The 16101-nt window shown below is 49.9% G+C and overlaps 2 protein-coding genes across 3 annotated transcripts in view; one reads left to right on the top strand and one right to left on the bottom strand.

Annotated features, from left to right (window-relative positions):
* TNKS (tankyrase) overlaps window positions 1-6942 on the top strand; it is a 129466-nt gene extending 122524 nt beyond the window's left edge. For both annotated transcript variants that reach the window (XM_030239523.2, XM_030239524.2), the window contains exon 27: window positions 1512-6942. In XM_030239523.2, coding sequence (XP_030095383.1) covers window positions 1512-1598 — 87 coding nt within the window. In that variant the 3' untranslated portion in view covers window positions 1599-6942. The remainder of the gene's footprint in view (window positions 1-1511) is intronic.
* Window positions 6943-7016: 74 nt separating this feature from the next.
* Window positions 7017-12707, bottom strand: DUSP4 (dual specificity phosphatase 4). The gene is made up of 4 exons (XM_030239525.2): window positions 12314-12707; window positions 9396-9532; window positions 8762-8981; window positions 7017-8623 (listed from the first exon to the last, which is right to left on the bottom strand). Exons 1-4 carry the CDS (start codon window positions 12705-12707, stop codon window positions 8238-8240), a joined length of 1137 nt encoding a protein of 378 aa, XP_030095385.1. The 3' UTR covers window positions 7017-8237.
* Between the last annotated feature and the right edge of the window lie 3394 nt (window positions 12708-16101).

The raw sequence follows: 16101 nt of genomic DNA, 5'->3' as shown, positions 1-16101 counted from the left end.
TTTGCTTACTACCATGGGTGGCTCCCAGATCACCTGATCAAACTGGATAACCACAAATTTGTGATGACAAACATCCCAGGTCCTGAGGGAGCTGGCTGATGGTGTTGCCAAGCCACTCTCCATCACATCTTGAGATTACCTTGGTTGGTTGGAGCATGCTACTAATAATACCAAGATTATGGGCTTGATGCCTGTATAGGCCATTCACTTAAGAGTTGGACTTGGTGGTGTCCTTGCAGGTTCCTTCCAACTCAGAATATTTTGCAGTTCTGTGATATTTGAAAAGTCATGGCAGTCAGGGAAGGACCCAAGTGAATGGAAAAAGGGAGACATGACTTGGATTTTTTAAAAGGAGAGAAAAGTAGACACAAGGGAACTACAAATAGGTGACTCTCACCTCTGTAGCTGGGAAGATCATGGAACAGATCCTCATGGAAGGCACATGCAAGACCAGGAGGTGATTCAAGACAGCCAGCACAGCTTAAGTAAGCACAGATTGTGCCTGACCAGTTAGGTGACCTTCTGTGATAGAGTGACAAATATGGCCTCACAAAGCTTTCTCTTTTTTGATCAAACAAGCCCATCTCTCTCTCAGCATCTTCTTTATCCTGTGCTCTCTGCCCCTATCTTCCTGGTCCTTTGCTGAAGTTGGCTCCAGCTTGTTGGCATTTTTCTTGTATTGTAGAACCTAAAAGTTGTGTGTGGTTTTCTAGATGTGGCCAAGGGAGTACTGAATAAACAGCAGTCGCTGCTACACCAGGTGATTTACCACAGGATGTTTGTAGCCTTTACTGCTGCCAGGACACACTATTGATTCTGCTTTAGCTTGCAGTCTCCCAAGGACCCCAGCTCCTTTTCAGTCAAGTAGCTTCTCATCCTGCAGTGTTACAAGGAATTCATCTTGGGTTCCTTTGCCCTTGCTGGATTCCATGAGGCTTCTGTAGGCCCAGTCTCATCTCATCTGTTGAGGTTCCTCCAAATGGGGCCCTGCCCTCCATCAACCCTAGCTTTGTTCTGGGACTGAACTGGCCACCAGCTGTCTCCAGGAAACACTAGGCAGATGGACAGATGACTTACTGGGTCATGTGCTTTGGGTGGGCCAAGAATTTTACTGCCAGGAAAGGCCTTTGCAGGTTACATTGCAAGCTATTGTTCCTTTTGAGGTCAGACTTTATCAGTCATCCAAGATTTTTGAGTAATTTAACAGGCACTGACCGATTTGTAGGATTAGCTAACAAGGAGAGTAACTCTGAATTCCTGATGCACGCAATTTCTGGCAGTGACTGTGTGGAAGAAACATCTTTCTCTTTGTGTATTAACCAAGGTGTTAAGTACATCCAGCAGTTCCACACAGTGCTGGCTAGGTTTGAAATAGCCACTTTTTCTTGCATGCTGTGAACATAGAGCTGGTTCTTGTGCTGTCCTTCCTCGTTACTGTTTAGTGCAAAAACTGGATCTTGCTGAGTTACCCGTGCATAAACCAGTTTTTTTTCCCCTTATTTTACTTTCAGGCATACCCAGAATATCTCATTACATACCAGATTGTGAAACCAGAAGCTCCCTCACAGACAGCAACAGCAGCAGAACAGAAGACCTAGTAGCTTCAGAGCAGTGGAGAAGGATGTGACTTCAATCTTGGACTGGATGGATACATGTTTCAGAAAATCAGTATCACATAAAATTCTTAACAACCTGGAAATAAGCTGTATGTCTTTTATAAAGTAATGCTGTCTTGATGAATATGATAATGAGTAACTCTGGCATACTCAACTGCTACTGTTCCTCTTGAGGAAAGTTTACAAGGGACTGCCTTTTAATAACATATCTCAGGCTCCTAGTCTCTGCAGATACCATGTGTAAAATAATATTGTTTTGATCTAGACCTTGGGAACATTATTGTGCAAATGGAAATCTTTATTGCTGCCATCTCACATGTTAAAATTTCAGACACTACTTTTCTAGTTATTTTATTTGCAATAAATTACATTAAGCCCATCATTTTCTTTTCAGCATACACCATTCATTTCCTGTTTTCAAGAGATCCTATTTATTCTCCTTTTGTATTCTGAAGTTGAGCCAGAACTTTCTTGAAAATATTTTGCACAAAGTCAAGTCGACTAAAATCATTAACAATGCAATATAAATTTCATCTGAGGAGGGGCTAGGTCAAGTTATTCAATATAGGGTTTTATTTGCACACCTCTGAGCAAACGATAACATGAGTGAGTGTAACTTTGGAGTGGAAACAAACGATGTCAGTTTGCTGCCTTGTCTGTGTGAGTTTTCTGGGGGAAGCCCTGGGAAGTGTTTGCAAGGGTAAAACCAGCTCTTGTGCTTAGAAGAATTTCATGAAACAGATCTGTGCCCTCTGCTGGCATCTCTAAAAGAACATTTTAGAAGGCTTCTGTTAAGTACAATGCAGCTTTTGAAATGTTCTCTGGTTACAGCAGGGTATGGTTTTGCTGGGAGAAGCAGGTGAAAAGTCAGAAGATTTCATACAGGAGGGTGTATCTGGTTCATGTCCCTCTGTAAGATGAGACCCAGCAAATGGGTTTCGGGCTGGTAAGGGAGAGTGTATTACAGCAGTTTCCTGTCACATCTTTGTGTGTGACATCACAGTTGAAGAGCTTAAGGGATTTACAAAAGTAATAATTTTTTTAAATACCGATTTTACATTTTGATGAGAACAAAATTTTAAAGTATCAGTTGGCAAGCAGATTTGTTTGCAGGTATACCAGAGAACAAAGTTAGGATTTATTCACTTAATATCCTTCTTCCCAAAGTCCCAGGTTTATTTTGCTGGGTCGGAGAAAGTTATTTTTAAGCATTGAATAGCACAGCATCAAACAGTTTCAAAAGTCCCCCTCATGGTGGATATGGATTTAACAAAAGTAGAAACTGTTTCTTTTTTGTGGTGTTTTACAATTTCAGAGAAGGTTGAAGATCAAGACTTGTTAATTTTTTTCCTAACAACCAATACCAGGAGATGTGCTTCAGTGTTGACCATGTAACATCTGGAGGAAAAAAAATGTTCCTTTGGACACAACATGTGGTACATGACCCTATCAACCAGCACTATTTAGAATCTGATGATCCAGTTCATGCTTTCAGGTTTTATCCCCCTTAAAGCAAGAAAGCAACAGAATAGTGTGCTCTTAGTTCATAAAAATATACATTCTCCCCACAAGTGGGATTTTGCTAATGTGTTTGTATAAAACAGACTTAATCCTGAAGAGCATTTCACTTTCAGCATTAAGACAGAACATATTTATTTTTAATGTTAAGGCACTAATGTTGAAGCAAGTCATCCTCACAAGAAATATCACCCACTGTAAAATCAGTCATTTGATGCAATATGGCTACCTGAACATCATCTGTTTGTAATATCTCTAGAGGAAACCTTAGAAATAGCAATACTCCAACAGAACTTGAACTCTTACTTTTCTTGAGCTGACAGTGGATATATGGTTCTCGCTTCATTTTGTGATCTGATTAAATATGTAGCTTTGAAGTCCCAGCCAGGCTCTAGCCTAGTTGTCCTTTTAAACAAGTTTCATTGATAAAATTGGGTGCTTGTATTTTGGCTGCTTGTTTCATAGTGTTAGAGGATTGCAAAGATCACCACTAGGCTTTGAAGCTTTGTATTCACCATTGAAGTTTGGGGTTTGTTTTTCATTTAGGTAATAACGGAGTGAGGGGATGTGCCTCTCTGCTCTAGGGTTTCAGATAGCGACCAGAGCGAGTGCTGCTCTCCATCCCCAGTTAGACATAGTTTTAAATGGTGAAACAGCTGTGCTGCTTAGGTGAGCAAAGTGGTTAATGTGGGTGTGAAAGTTAAAAGCTTTACATCTTTCATAAACAAGAACAAATCTAAAAAGGAAAACCCCACCAAGCCCACACCGGATGCTGTTCTTGCTTGTTGTTTCCTATGTGCTGGTTGAAGTAATGGCTAGTCTGCATTCCTTTTGCTGCCTGAAACTTCTAGAAGATAAAAATAGCCTGAGGAGACTGAGGGGAGACCTCATTGGGGTTTTCAACATCCTCATGAGAGGAAGTGGATGGGCAGGTACCAATATCTTCACTCTCATTACCAGTAACAAGACTGGAGGAAACAGCATGAAGCTGAGATTAGGAGGGAGAATTAGGTTGGGTATTAGGAGAAAGGATTTTCACCTAGAGGGACCCCAGGGAAATCGTCATAGCACCAAGCCTGATAGAATTCGAGAAGCTTTTGGACAACACTCTCAGGCACATGGTGTGACTCCTGGGGCTGTCTTGTGCAGAGCCAGGAGTTAGACTCAATGATCCTGATGGGTCCCTTCCAACTCAGCATATTCTGTGATTCTACTTTCCAGTATCTTTGAACTGCCAGTGTTAATGTTTCTGATGTTCTGTGCAGAGTAAAGGTGCTGTGTGAGGAAATAATTTTGCAGTGGTTTTTGTCTCGTAATGATGTGATCTCATATCCGTTTGTGGCCAGACACAGAGGAATACCCAGGCCTGATGATGCATCTGTGTGTTGTAGACACCTGTGCAGTAGTGGCATATGTTGTCATAGCTGCTCTCACAGTTCAAAACAAAGTGAGGATCTGCCCATCAATACCAAAGTTACCCGTTAAAAACCTGGCAGTGGTTGTGGTGCTTTTGGCAGGCTGTTAACGGTACAGACGCTGCTGCTTCAGCTGGGGGAGTTAACTGCAGCAGGACCTTATAAATACTGTGACCCCCTAACCAGGCAGGTGCTGCCTCCTTAGAAATGAAGTTTTTGATCTCCTGAGAAGAGCAGTCCCCTGATACAGGGATGCTCATTTTGCAGCATTGGGTCACCAGTGGGAGGCACAGTAGGAACTGAGGACTTAAGAACACTGGGCTAAGCCCTCATAGGCTTGGGACACCAGGGACAGAACTTTGTGTCTGCTGGCACAAGGGACAACGTGTCTCTCAGGCCTGTTGATCTTTGTCAATGTCCCTTTGAGGCAGCATTTTGAAACTTCTATGTAGTTTCACAACAGGACCCTAATAGGTGAAACAGAAAGAAGTAACCCCTAAACAAAGGAGGGTTCTGCTCTCCATTGCTGAAACTGTTTCCATGAGACTGATGACTAAGATACCTGGTGCAGAGTGACACTGCATTCTGATTGCTGTCAACAAAACTTTTGTTAGGATTAAAAGCAGACAGTACAGTACCTTAATAAGGTATATTTTGTTTTTTCATTCTTATTTTTATCTACCAGTTGTGTTTGATCCCAGCTCCATAGAGACTGTTACAAACCTCTTATACTAGTTCCACCATGTTGCAGTCACTATTGGTTTTCTAACCTCTGTTTTAAGTGTTTGCATGAGATGCAGTTGAATCCCACTGCATTATGTAGCAGGAATTTATTTTACCTGCAAACTTAAACTTTGCTTGTTTGTTATGGGAGTACCCCAAAAGAAAATTCTACACTGGAGCAGAGAGAAAACTGTGCAAAATGTTCTGCACTGTTGGCTGTGGTGGCCAGCAGACACAGAAAAGGGATGTGGTATATGGGAGGGAGAGTAGCTCCTGGAGAAAGGCACTTTCTTGGCTCTGGAAACCAGCTGCTCCTGCTGTTTGTTCTAGGTTAGAGAAGGTGTCTGCTCCCTGTAAATGTGTGAGGTGCTGAGGGATGCAAGCATGTTGTGCCACTGCATGGCCTGTGAGAGCTACTTAAGACAGTGGCAAATCTCAGAAAAGCCTCCTGCATCCCTGCAATGATACCAGTTTCTGCACAGTTCATGCACTGCCTGCAATTTCCATATGGGACTGTTAACAGAAATTGCCCTGAACAGGATTTTTCAAGATGGGTAAAAAGGAAGGGTCCAGCCACAAAACAGATTAGTTTCAACATTGCTAATCATTCTCAGAAGCTGAATGTCAGGAAATATGTGAATTTATTTTCAGTGGGATTTCTCTGTTTCCATGCTGCTTTGCTACAGAAAGTCTAGCTCAGAAATCCAGGAGAACGTGCATCTAATGCATGCTTCAGGTATCTTAAGCTGAATATTTGTGCAGCATTGTAAGCTATGCTGCAGCCTGGATAGGAAAGACCTGGGAAAGCACATACTCAGTTCTTGTCTCATGTAGCAACTGGCTTGTGAACCTCCACAGACTTGAATCAGAGTGATCTGGGGTGGTGGCTTGGTACAGTCCCAGAGCATGTTCTCCTGGCCTTTCTGAGAGTGACAGGTAAGATGTGCAGAGAGGGAGTGGCAGTGTTCCCACCTCTCTAAACTCAGAGGAGATGTGAAACCCGGGGCAATGGGGAACACTGTATTTGTGTTAAAATCTCTGAAGCAAGGTGATGAGCCTGGGAATCTGTAGGGGACATGGGAAGCAGATGCATTTCCATTACACTGACACATATGCCTGTCAAGTCACATTATCTGACTGGTTTTGATGTATCGGTCTTGCTGAACGTGTTGGTGGCAAGTTTTAGTGCTGGTCCCATTAATTACTAATGTAGATTATTAGAATCTGTTATTACAAGATAATTTTGACACTTCCTTAACATCTGCAGAACTTGCTTCAGCTTTGGAAGTTGAAATGGGGATTTTCTGTGCTGCAGTCCCATGAGCTTGTGCTTTGTCATTCCTAATTGCTTTCTCTGGCAACCCAGATGGCAATGTAGCTGGGGGTTGAATTTCTAGACCTTTTTTGTGTAACTTGTTTTCATAACTAGCCCTGTATTTGTCCTCTCTTGGTTGCCAATTACCTGGAGCTGGGATATCATTTATTTATTTCTTCTTTTACCTTCTCTCTCAAAGTTGAAGACGATGGGCAGTTTCTCAGCCTACCTACATGGTGGACTTTAGGTAACATCTCTGTAACAACTGAGTTTGATCTATAAGTGTGCTTGGCTAAATGTCTGATCTGCAATACTTGTAATAGTTTAAAAGTCAATAAATACATTTTTAACAGTTGCTCTGTGAAAGTGGAATGTGTGCACAACCTGCTGCTCCGTCTTGGTTTTAGGACAAATTTGCTCCAGCCAAACTGTTGAAAACAGTTTTATTTTTATTTTCTCCAAACAATGTTTTCTCCCTCCCTCAGGCAATAAATAAAAAGTTAATTTCTAGAAAAAAAAAAAAAGAACAAAACCATACATATGTACATCAGCCACACAGGCATCTTGTGTGTTGGACTGGGCTGGAGGGAAGGACAGAGGTAGGGTGGGAAATAAGGCTCCAGGTGGGTTGAAGATGAGGCATTTTCAAGGCTTGGACCAAAAGCTGCAGAAATGTTGCACAGGTGAACAAGACTCAGCACAGGAAAAGGGCTGGTCATGAGGTGGGAGAAGCTTGAAAATGCTGGATGAATGACACCTCTGGGCTAGCCTGTCCTCCCCCCCCACAGGTTCTCTCTTCCATTACAGCCCACCCATGTCCCTTCCTGCTTCTTTTGGAAGAGCAGCAGTGGGAGTGGTGGAGAGGAAACAACGCAGTAATCAAAAGCAGCCCAGACTGTTGCCCCAACACCTTTTTTCTCATCTTAAAGCCACAGGAGATTGGACCTAAGTTTTCTAGAAACCAGTGATCCACAGAGGCAAGAAAAGAGGCATTTCAGACTACATCTCTCCCTCCAAACCACTTCCCAACCACAGAGGTTGCTCTCCCCCTGGAATAGGCTCAGCTGGTGACGTGGCAGGTACCTGCCAGCTCCAGCCTCATCTCCCCAGCCACTGGCAGGGCTGAGGTTGAGTGCAGGCAGCCCTATGCCACCACTCCTGCTCGCCCCAAGGCCCTGCCTGCAGCTCTGCTTGTCCGAAGTGTACCTGGCTCAGATAAGCAGCACCTACCACACACACAGAGGTCTCTGCAAGAGGGAAGGCTGCTGCACAGTAAAAACAGGGAATGCTCCCTTGTCAACCTAGATGAGCTGGGGTCAGAAACATGGGGCGAAGGGGAGGTGTAAAAAAACAAGACAGTAAAATAGGGATGGAAACACGTGAAGACCAGGCACTTTAGGAAACCCAGTATACTATTTTTTTCCTCCCCCAAAGAGCCTGGACAATGTCAAGGTTTGTGGCTTTTACAACTTCGTGCTTTCAAAACATAACAATAAAAAGCAAACAAACCAAGATGAGGTAAGAAATTTCTCTACGAAAAAGATGGCGAGTCCAGGGTGAATGGCAGTGTCCGGCACTATTGCTTAACATCACAGGGCTCCGTGCCCCCGCACGCCCGGCACTGCCTGCCCCGCTGGCCTGGGCCCTGAGCTAACAGCTGGGCGACGTGGTGATGGGGCTGTGCAGGTAGGGCAGGCTGCTGGGGGTGGCATGGACACCGACAGACACCGGGAAGCTGAAGACAAACTGCGAGGTGGGGGTGGAGGTGGCTTTGCCCCGCTCCCGCAGCGTCCCCGAGGGGCTGACGGCCTCCACTGCGTATGAAGTGGCCAACACCTGCGACTCGAACTGCAGCAGCTGCCCCATGAAGCTGAAGTTGGGGGAGATGATGCTCCGGCGCTGCTTGACAAACTCGAAGGCCTCCTCTAGCTTGACACGCTTCTTCATCATCAGGTATGCCAAGCAGATAGTGGCCGAGCGGGAGATGCCAGCCTGGCAGTGCACCAGGACACGGCCACAGCACTCCTTCACTGAGTCTGGAGGGCAACAGGGGTGAGATGTGAGACCCACACCCTGCCACCACGGCCCAGCCCCTCACCAAACCTGCAGGAGGTGGCTGACCTCCCTCCCACCGGTGCCACCAGTAGGCACAACATCCCTGCACAGGCACTCACCAATGTACTCAATCGCCTCCATGAACCAGGAGCTGATGTCAGCTTTGTGGTTATCCTCCACAGGGATACACTTGTACTGGTAGTGCCCCTCAAAGTGGTTGGGGCAGTCTGAGGAGACGTTCAGCAGGGCTGTGATGCCCAGCGCATCAAGCATGTCCCGCCGGGCTGCATGGTAGGCGCTGCCAAGGTAGAGGAAGGGAAGGATCTCCACAGGCCCACCCTGTGACAGAGGAAAACAACAGGTTGACCAGGGGATGTGGGAGGCAGGACACACATCCAGATGGCTTGGAAACATGGACCTGCTCAGCAACCTGGCACCTGATCCAGGTCCCTTAGAAGAGGGAGCAGAGGCTGCCTTCCTGAGGTGCTAAGCCTGTTTCAGCCCTTCCTCTCCCTCTCCTTGTCCTGATTGGAAACAGGCAGGTGTGGGTTGACAGGATATGGGCTTGTCCACTCTTTGGGGCACACAAACACCCTGGGCTTAGGAGGACCACCATGCTTTCCCACGAGAGGAAAGGAAGCAGGGCTCTGGCTCCACAAGCCTCAGCTGAGGGAGAGCAGAGACTCCTGTTGGAGCAGGTTGCAATGCTGAAAGGGCAGTGAAGATAGCTGAGCACTGGGCTTTTAGACATACCTGGTCATGGAAGGGGGTCCCACAGGAACTGCAGCCCAGATCCAGAGGCTCAGCGCTGGTGGGGGGTGACACATTGCTTAGGGACTTGGTTTTTGCGCAGAATTCAGGGTACTCCGAGGAGAAACGCTCATAGCCCCCTGCAAGAGGAGAGGCACGAAGTGTTATCCCAGACCGCATTCACAGGACTGCAGAACGGCGCGGCCGGAGATGCCCTTGGCCACTAGATGATGCTACAGCGATGGAGAGTGGTCCCTGCCCCAGTAGGAGCAGTCAGGCTCTCGGCAGCAGTGGGGGAATCCCCGAGGCCCCACCATTCCCTTGGAGCAAGAGCACCAAGAGCAATGATCTTGGCCACCCAAAGTCCCTGCTCCAGGTTTCGATCCCCTGCATACTGCCAGGCAAAACTCCAGACCAAGGTTGCTCTCTGAGACAATGAAGAGAGGATTTATTTCCAGCACACTCAGACTTAAATGGGAAAAGCTGCTCCGAGGCCAAAGACTGTTCAGTTCTCATCTTCCCTTGAGACATCATTTTGTGAAAAAAGACAGGCAGGTCTCCCATTCCCAGCTTGATACTCCAGCTCAGAGCTCCCAAAACAACAGACCAGGAAAGTCCTGGCTCTGGCCAGGTACAGCCAAGCTGACCCCACAGCCAAGCTGCCCTCTGAGAGAGGTGTCTGCTGCTTCCCAAGGACACAGGTGCAAGCTGAACGTGGAGCAGCTTGCTGCTCTGCCCTGCTGCCAGGGAGATTAGCACAGGGGATGTCAGGGCTTCGTTGTGGCAGGCAAAACAAGAGCAAATCCCACTGAGTTCCCAGGACAGGGAAACTGCAGTGTTGGCCAGTGTTGGCCAATAAACGCTTCTGGTGAGATTTCCTTCTCTCATTCAAATCAAATCAACAACGCAGACATCCTTGAAGGGTCTGACTTTGAGCCTCGAAATCAAAGAAAATCAAGTATTTTACTATCACCACAGGACTCCAGCTGGATCAAGCCCTGACACCCAGGATGGTTCCTGAATACTCAAACCAACTGTAGGACCTATGCCTGCAGATTTCAGCTTACCAGAACATACAGCAGGACATGTCCTTCTTATCCAGCCTTAGCTCAGAGACTGCCCTGAACAAAGCTGGATATTCAAAACAAAGGATGCAAGCGTCTCAAGCAGCCCAGGAATCCCTAGGCAGCTAGAGCCCCCCACTGCCAGCATCCCGGTGTCCTTTGTGGTTTCCTCCCCTACAAAAGGAAGGGCTCTAGTTCCTTAAAGCAGAACCATGCAGATTTATCACTGCATTTGCATTGTCCCTCCCACACAGCCAGGACAGTTTGCAGAGGCTTCATTTCCCTGGCCTGACATCCCTTTACAGTCCTACTGCTTCGATTTGAAAGAGCATCCAAAACCAAGAGTCTTTGTTAGACAACTTCCAGGGATCTGCTCCTAAAATCCCTGGATCTACCACATTGCACTCCAGTGGTCATCGCACCATGAGAGGGAAAAGCTGCCCAGGGTGATGGGCAGAAACATCTTGGAAAGAATGGTTCTTGGAAAGAAAAGGAGACCTTTTCAAATGCTTCTCTTCAATGAATCGCATCAGATTCATTGATCCATCATCTCCTGGCTGTTCACGTCAGCCCTGCCCAGTGTAGGAGCCAGGCAGAGCAGGTGCCCATGGCCAAGCAACCCCCAGCCAGGTTGTTTCACAGGGGACCTGGCAGCAGCCTGACCTGCATAAAATACTTCAGGGTCTTCATTGTGACCTGCACCTGACAAATGTGCACTTGGGCACGCACAGCTCTGGCTTAGTGTAGCTCTCATGGAATCTGATCAAGATCATTTTAGTGGCTCTGTGGAACACAAGAAGAAGACTGTAGTGCTGAGACTGAGTCTCTTGGAGCCCATCCCTTAAAAGGGCTCCCATTCCAACCAACCTCCCACGAGAACCACAGAGGCACCAGAAGCTCTCAGCTGACAAAGGCCACCCTTGAAGCAGAGCAAGGCACATTTCCTGCCACATGCGTGGCTCCAGCACCACGCTGGCTCACGGTGAAGGAGCCTGCTCCTGAGCGAGCCCTTGCTGTGCAGGCACTCCCGCAGCAGCACATCATATCACATCCCGGGAACAGCTCCTGCTGCTTTTACTGTATCTAGTACAACTGAAGTGCTAGTTCCTCCATCTATCAAGCCTCTTAATGGATTTGCTACTCTGCATACACATCCTCACTCCTGCTGTAAGTAAGCCAAGGAATAAATTGACTCTCAGGCTGTAAACAAAAAAGAAAAAAGCCCCACAGAGCTCATCCAGGAACCCCAGCTGAGCATCCCTCGCCCCTAAATCAGCTCACGGCAATTCTCAGGACCAGCAGCTCCAAATGTGCACAGCTTCCCATTTAACACACGGCAGAGGGGGGAAGCCCTGATCCCTGCTGTAGTCGCAAAGGGAGCACAGAGGCATCCCCGGGTTTTCTGCCCGCTGCAAGGGGACATCGCCGTGACAGCAGGTATTTGACCCTGCACAAAGACCTCCTCTGCACCGTGGGGCTGGGGATGGACGCAAACAAAGCGAGGGGGGATTCCCCCTCACACACTCACTTCCCTCAGGTCCCGGGCAGGGCCACGGCACCCGCTCGATGCCCCTGAGCCGGCTCAGACCGCCCGGGCACCCTCGCTCGGGGCTGACGGCCGCGCTGCGACCGTCCCGGGACCCCAGCTCCGGGCGGCGCACCCCAGTGCGTGCTGCCCCCCAGCCCTCCCGCCGGCTCCCAACTTCGGCAGGACGGACGGCCGGAGGCGGGAGAAGGCAGCGCCCTGCCCGGGGCGCGGCGAGCCCGGAGCCCCGTTCCCGGGCAGGGGCAGCCGTCCGCGGCCGGTTCCCCCGCTGGTTCCCGGTGTCCCCGCCGCCCGCTCCCCGCCGCCGGTACCTGCCAGGAGGCGGATGTCGGCGCGCGCCGTGTCGCGACGGAGCGCGCGCACCACGAGCGCCACGGTGCTGTCCTCGCGCAGGGCCTCCGCGCGCGGGCTGCGCTCGTCGTACACCACGACGGCGGCGTAGAGCCCGGCCCGCAGCCGCGCCCGCACCTCGCCCTCGGCCGGCAGGATCTGCTCCAGGCTCACGGCGCCCTTGGCCCGCCGCCGCACGATAGTGTTGCAGCGCACGTTGAGCGCCCCGCGGATGTGCCCGGCGCTGTGCGCCAGGAAGGGGCGGCAGTCCAGCACCAGGCACCGCGCGGCGCCGCCGGCCCCGGCCTCGTCGCGGCCCACGAGCCGGCGCAGCGCGCTGCCCTCCATCTCGCGCAGCCCCTCGGTGGCCACCATGGCGGGGGGAGGGAGGGAGCGAGGGAGCGAGCGCCCGCCGGGCCCCGCGCCCGCCGCCCGCGCTGCTCGCGCACCCCCGCGCGCGCCGCGCGCAGCCTTTACTACCCGGCGCTGCCGGCGCGCGCCCCCGCCCCGCCCCGCCCCGCCCATTCGCCGCGCGCCGGGGCCGCATGAATGGAGGGGAGGCGGCGCGAGGGCCGGGCGACGTCACCGCCTCCATTCACAAAAAAAGAAAATCCGTCCGCGCCGCCCGCCGGCCGCGGGTTGTGAATGGGGGAGAGCGGCGGGCCTTTGTCACCGCGGGGCAGCGCCTTGTCACCCCCGGCCGGACCCCTTCGGGTCGCGCACGCTGAGGGGCACACGCGCACGTGCACATGCTGCGGGGCACGCGCCCGTCTACACAGACACAGACACACACAGGCACACGCGCAGACAGACACTCAGACACACACACTCTCAGGCACACGCACACACACAGACTCACACCCACACACACACACACTCACACACGCACTCACACAGTCACACAGTCACACACACACACACACACACACACACACACACTCTCAGGCACACGCACGCAGGCCGGGCACATGCTGCGCACATTCCTCCTCCTTTGTCCCCGTGCTACTGTTTCGCTCGGACTGCCCGCCGCGGCGCGGGGCGCTGAGCAGGGCCCGCCGTCGGCTCTGCAGGGTCTTCCTGACTACGTATTTTTCACGGCCACGCTTCCGCTGTCAGAAAATGGCATCTCATTAGCTGCAGAACCCTGAAAACACTACAGCACCCTGCCTGTGATGTGGCTCTGTGGAGGGGGCTCTTCGATTTAATTCCTCACATAGAGGAATTCTATTTTCAGCTAAAAGCCTAAGGTGTAAATGCACAGCCCTGAAGCGTCCCAGGAAGGTCTTCCATAACCACCACCCAAACACGGAGCCATCATTTCTCCCCCAAGTCCCCTTTTGGACTGCTTCCAAACAGAAGCAGTGTCGCAAGCCACATTGCCAGCAACCGTGCTCAGGGCATTTCCTGCAAACAGATGCCAGCCAGTCCCAGGTGAGTTTACTTCAGAGACCTGGAGGTGTTCAACTATCCCGGTGTGGACCTGGATTTGGTGGGTGTAAGGTTAGGGGCCCAATGGTTATTCAAGCCCATCCCCCCCGTCACTGCTTTTCACATTGGGCAGCACTTGGAGAGGCAGCTTGGCTTCCCCTCCCCTGAGTGCCGGTCGCTGTTTGCCCGGGCACGGCAGGGTAACACCTTGCTGTGTGTGCCTGCCTGGGAGGAATCCAGCCGAGCACACACGTGCAGGACCTGCAGCTGGTGACACTCCTGCCTCCTTTACACTCTGCTCTCTGACCGCTGCTGGATTCTCCCCTCGGCCTGAGTCAGCCCGATCTTTGCACCGGTGGCTTCTGTGTGCTGTGCCAAGCTTTCGCCAGCCAAGCCGAGTCAGATGAGCTGTGGGGGAAACACAGCTGCCATTTGTGCCATACACCCCGCTCCGGGAATGCATCAGAGCCTGTTGCCTAATACACCAGGGGTGGAAGGCTAATCGTCTCCCATTCCAACCTGCATCAAACACAAGAACAGCAAAGGCCTATTTCTGCTGAAGCAAAGCAGACTCTGGGTGGCCAGTGACATACCAGAGACATTCTTTCACTCTTTAGAGAAAGCTGAAGAGACCAAAAACTCAAACTGAGAATTTGATTACAAATTAACGGAAAATTACGCTCTTGTACCAACAGTACTTGAACTCAAGCGGGATCATCAAAACATCTTAAAAGGTTTTAGGCAAGGCCTGATGCAAAAGCATGTTGTTTTCTTTGTTCCTCTTGGGCAGATGTTGGCCACCACCACAGGATGAGCTAGCCTGGTGTCTCCAATGCCCTCTGCACTATTCAATCCAGCTTTTACACTAAAATTGGATAACCAAGCGCACAAGGTGTATGTCCTTGGAGGCAGGTCTATCATCCTAATTTCTCCCTCTCTCATCCAGTATGTGACTGGGACAAACTGATCTGAGGTGGGAGAGGAGGGCGATATTGTCATGGGTGCAGGAAGGGGCATTTGGGCTGATGTCCCTGGATGTTTGCAAGAGCACTGATGGAGAACATTATTTCAGGGTGGAGTGTGGAAGGATGTGTGTGCATATGCATCTGGTGGAGATTTTTAAGTATTTCCATGTGCTTGAACCCTCTTCCCACTCTTCAGCCCTTCCTGCTGTCTATCTAGTCACAGCAGGTTTTTGGCTCTTTCTTCCTGGAAAATAAGCTGCACCCAGCCAGGCTGCTGAGAATCCCACTGTGCACCCACACTGGGCATTGTCCCCACTGTGCTCCCAGCTGGTCACCTCTGGAGCTGGCGCTGTGCTGGGGCTGCTGGCTCACAGACATGTGGAGAAATTGAACCCAAAGGCAAGAGTGCCCAAAATGAACCAAGTCAAGGCCAGGATACACCACTGGAGGAGAAAAGGGATCTCCCTCACTGCAGTTAGCCCAAGAGGAGATCTAATTAAGTTTATTTTAAGATGAGAGTCACCAAAAATGCTTGCAAGGCAGAAGTTCAAGCACAAGTCAAGTTCAAGCACAAGTCAAAAGAAGCAGCACAGCTACATGGGGTGGAGGGGCAGGGCGTATGGAAAGGATTGGGGAAAGGGGGTGGGGATTGGAGGAGACCTCACAGCTCCATGTCTGACTTTGTAAGCCCAGAGAAGTGTGAAAGCTAATATTCCTGTCAAACAGCATCTGTATGGTGCAAACTGAAATATATCCCGCTGGAAAACAAACAACCAAAAGAAAAGAGAGAGAGAGCAAGAGACATTCATTTCCTTTGCAGCAGAGTCAAGGAATCATCTTTTATAGGGCCCTGGCCAGAAAAGGCAATTGTTGAAAGGATTGAAGGGAAATGAATTGTCAAAGGAGGCACATATTTGGATGATTAAATGTCAATATGTACCTTGAATTAAGAAAAAAGGAATTTACACCTCATCTCACTGTGGCAGTGAAAACCAAATTAGAGTCAGACTGTAAATTTGCCAGCCAATAGATACCAATTTTTTGGGCTACCTAAAGGCTTTTTCTGCCCAGAGAAATGCCAAAGCATAAGTTCCCCTGGGTGGGCAATAATTGCTGTGGGCAGCTCTAAGTTGCTGAGCTCTGCAAGCCCTCTGGGCTCCTCCAGGCTTTCCTGGCTCTGTTCTCCTGGCCCCAGTGTGCACTCAGGGAGCCCTGATGTGCTGTGTCTGGCTGCAGGTCTCAGCTACCTGACAGATGTACCTGCCTCTGTGCCACTGGGCAGGAACACCAGCCAGGACTTTGTTATGCTGGAGTTTTCCTAAGAGCTTGACTCCCTCCCTCCCCCTGGTCAGCCAGTGCAGCTGTGGATGGACAGA

The sequence above is a fragment of the Serinus canaria genome, chromosome 4, assembly GCF_022539315.1.
Source record: "Serinus canaria isolate serCan28SL12 chromosome 4, serCan2020, whole genome shotgun sequence".
Classification (NCBI taxonomy): domain Eukaryota; kingdom Metazoa; phylum Chordata; class Aves; order Passeriformes; family Fringillidae; genus Serinus; species Serinus canaria.
The sequence above is the reverse complement of the archived record's forward strand: the minus strand, read 5'-3'. Positions and strand labels throughout refer to the sequence as shown.

What these genes read in the sequence shown, in the direction of transcription:
- DUSP4 (XM_030239525.2), bottom strand. Translation starts at nt 12,707, where the DNA reads ATGGTGGCCACCGAGGGGCTGCGCGAGATGGAGGGCAGCGCGCTGCGC. An exon ending in CGACATCCGCCTCCTGGCAG is followed by an intron (nt 9,533 to 12,313) that starts GTACCGGCGGCG and finishes CTCCTCTTGCAG; the next exon opens with GGGGCTATGAGCGTTTCTCC. An exon ending in GGACCCCCTTCCATGACCAG is followed by an intron (nt 8,982 to 9,395) that starts GTATGTCTAAAA and finishes CCTCTGTCACAG; the next exon opens with GGTGGGCCTGTGGAGATCCT.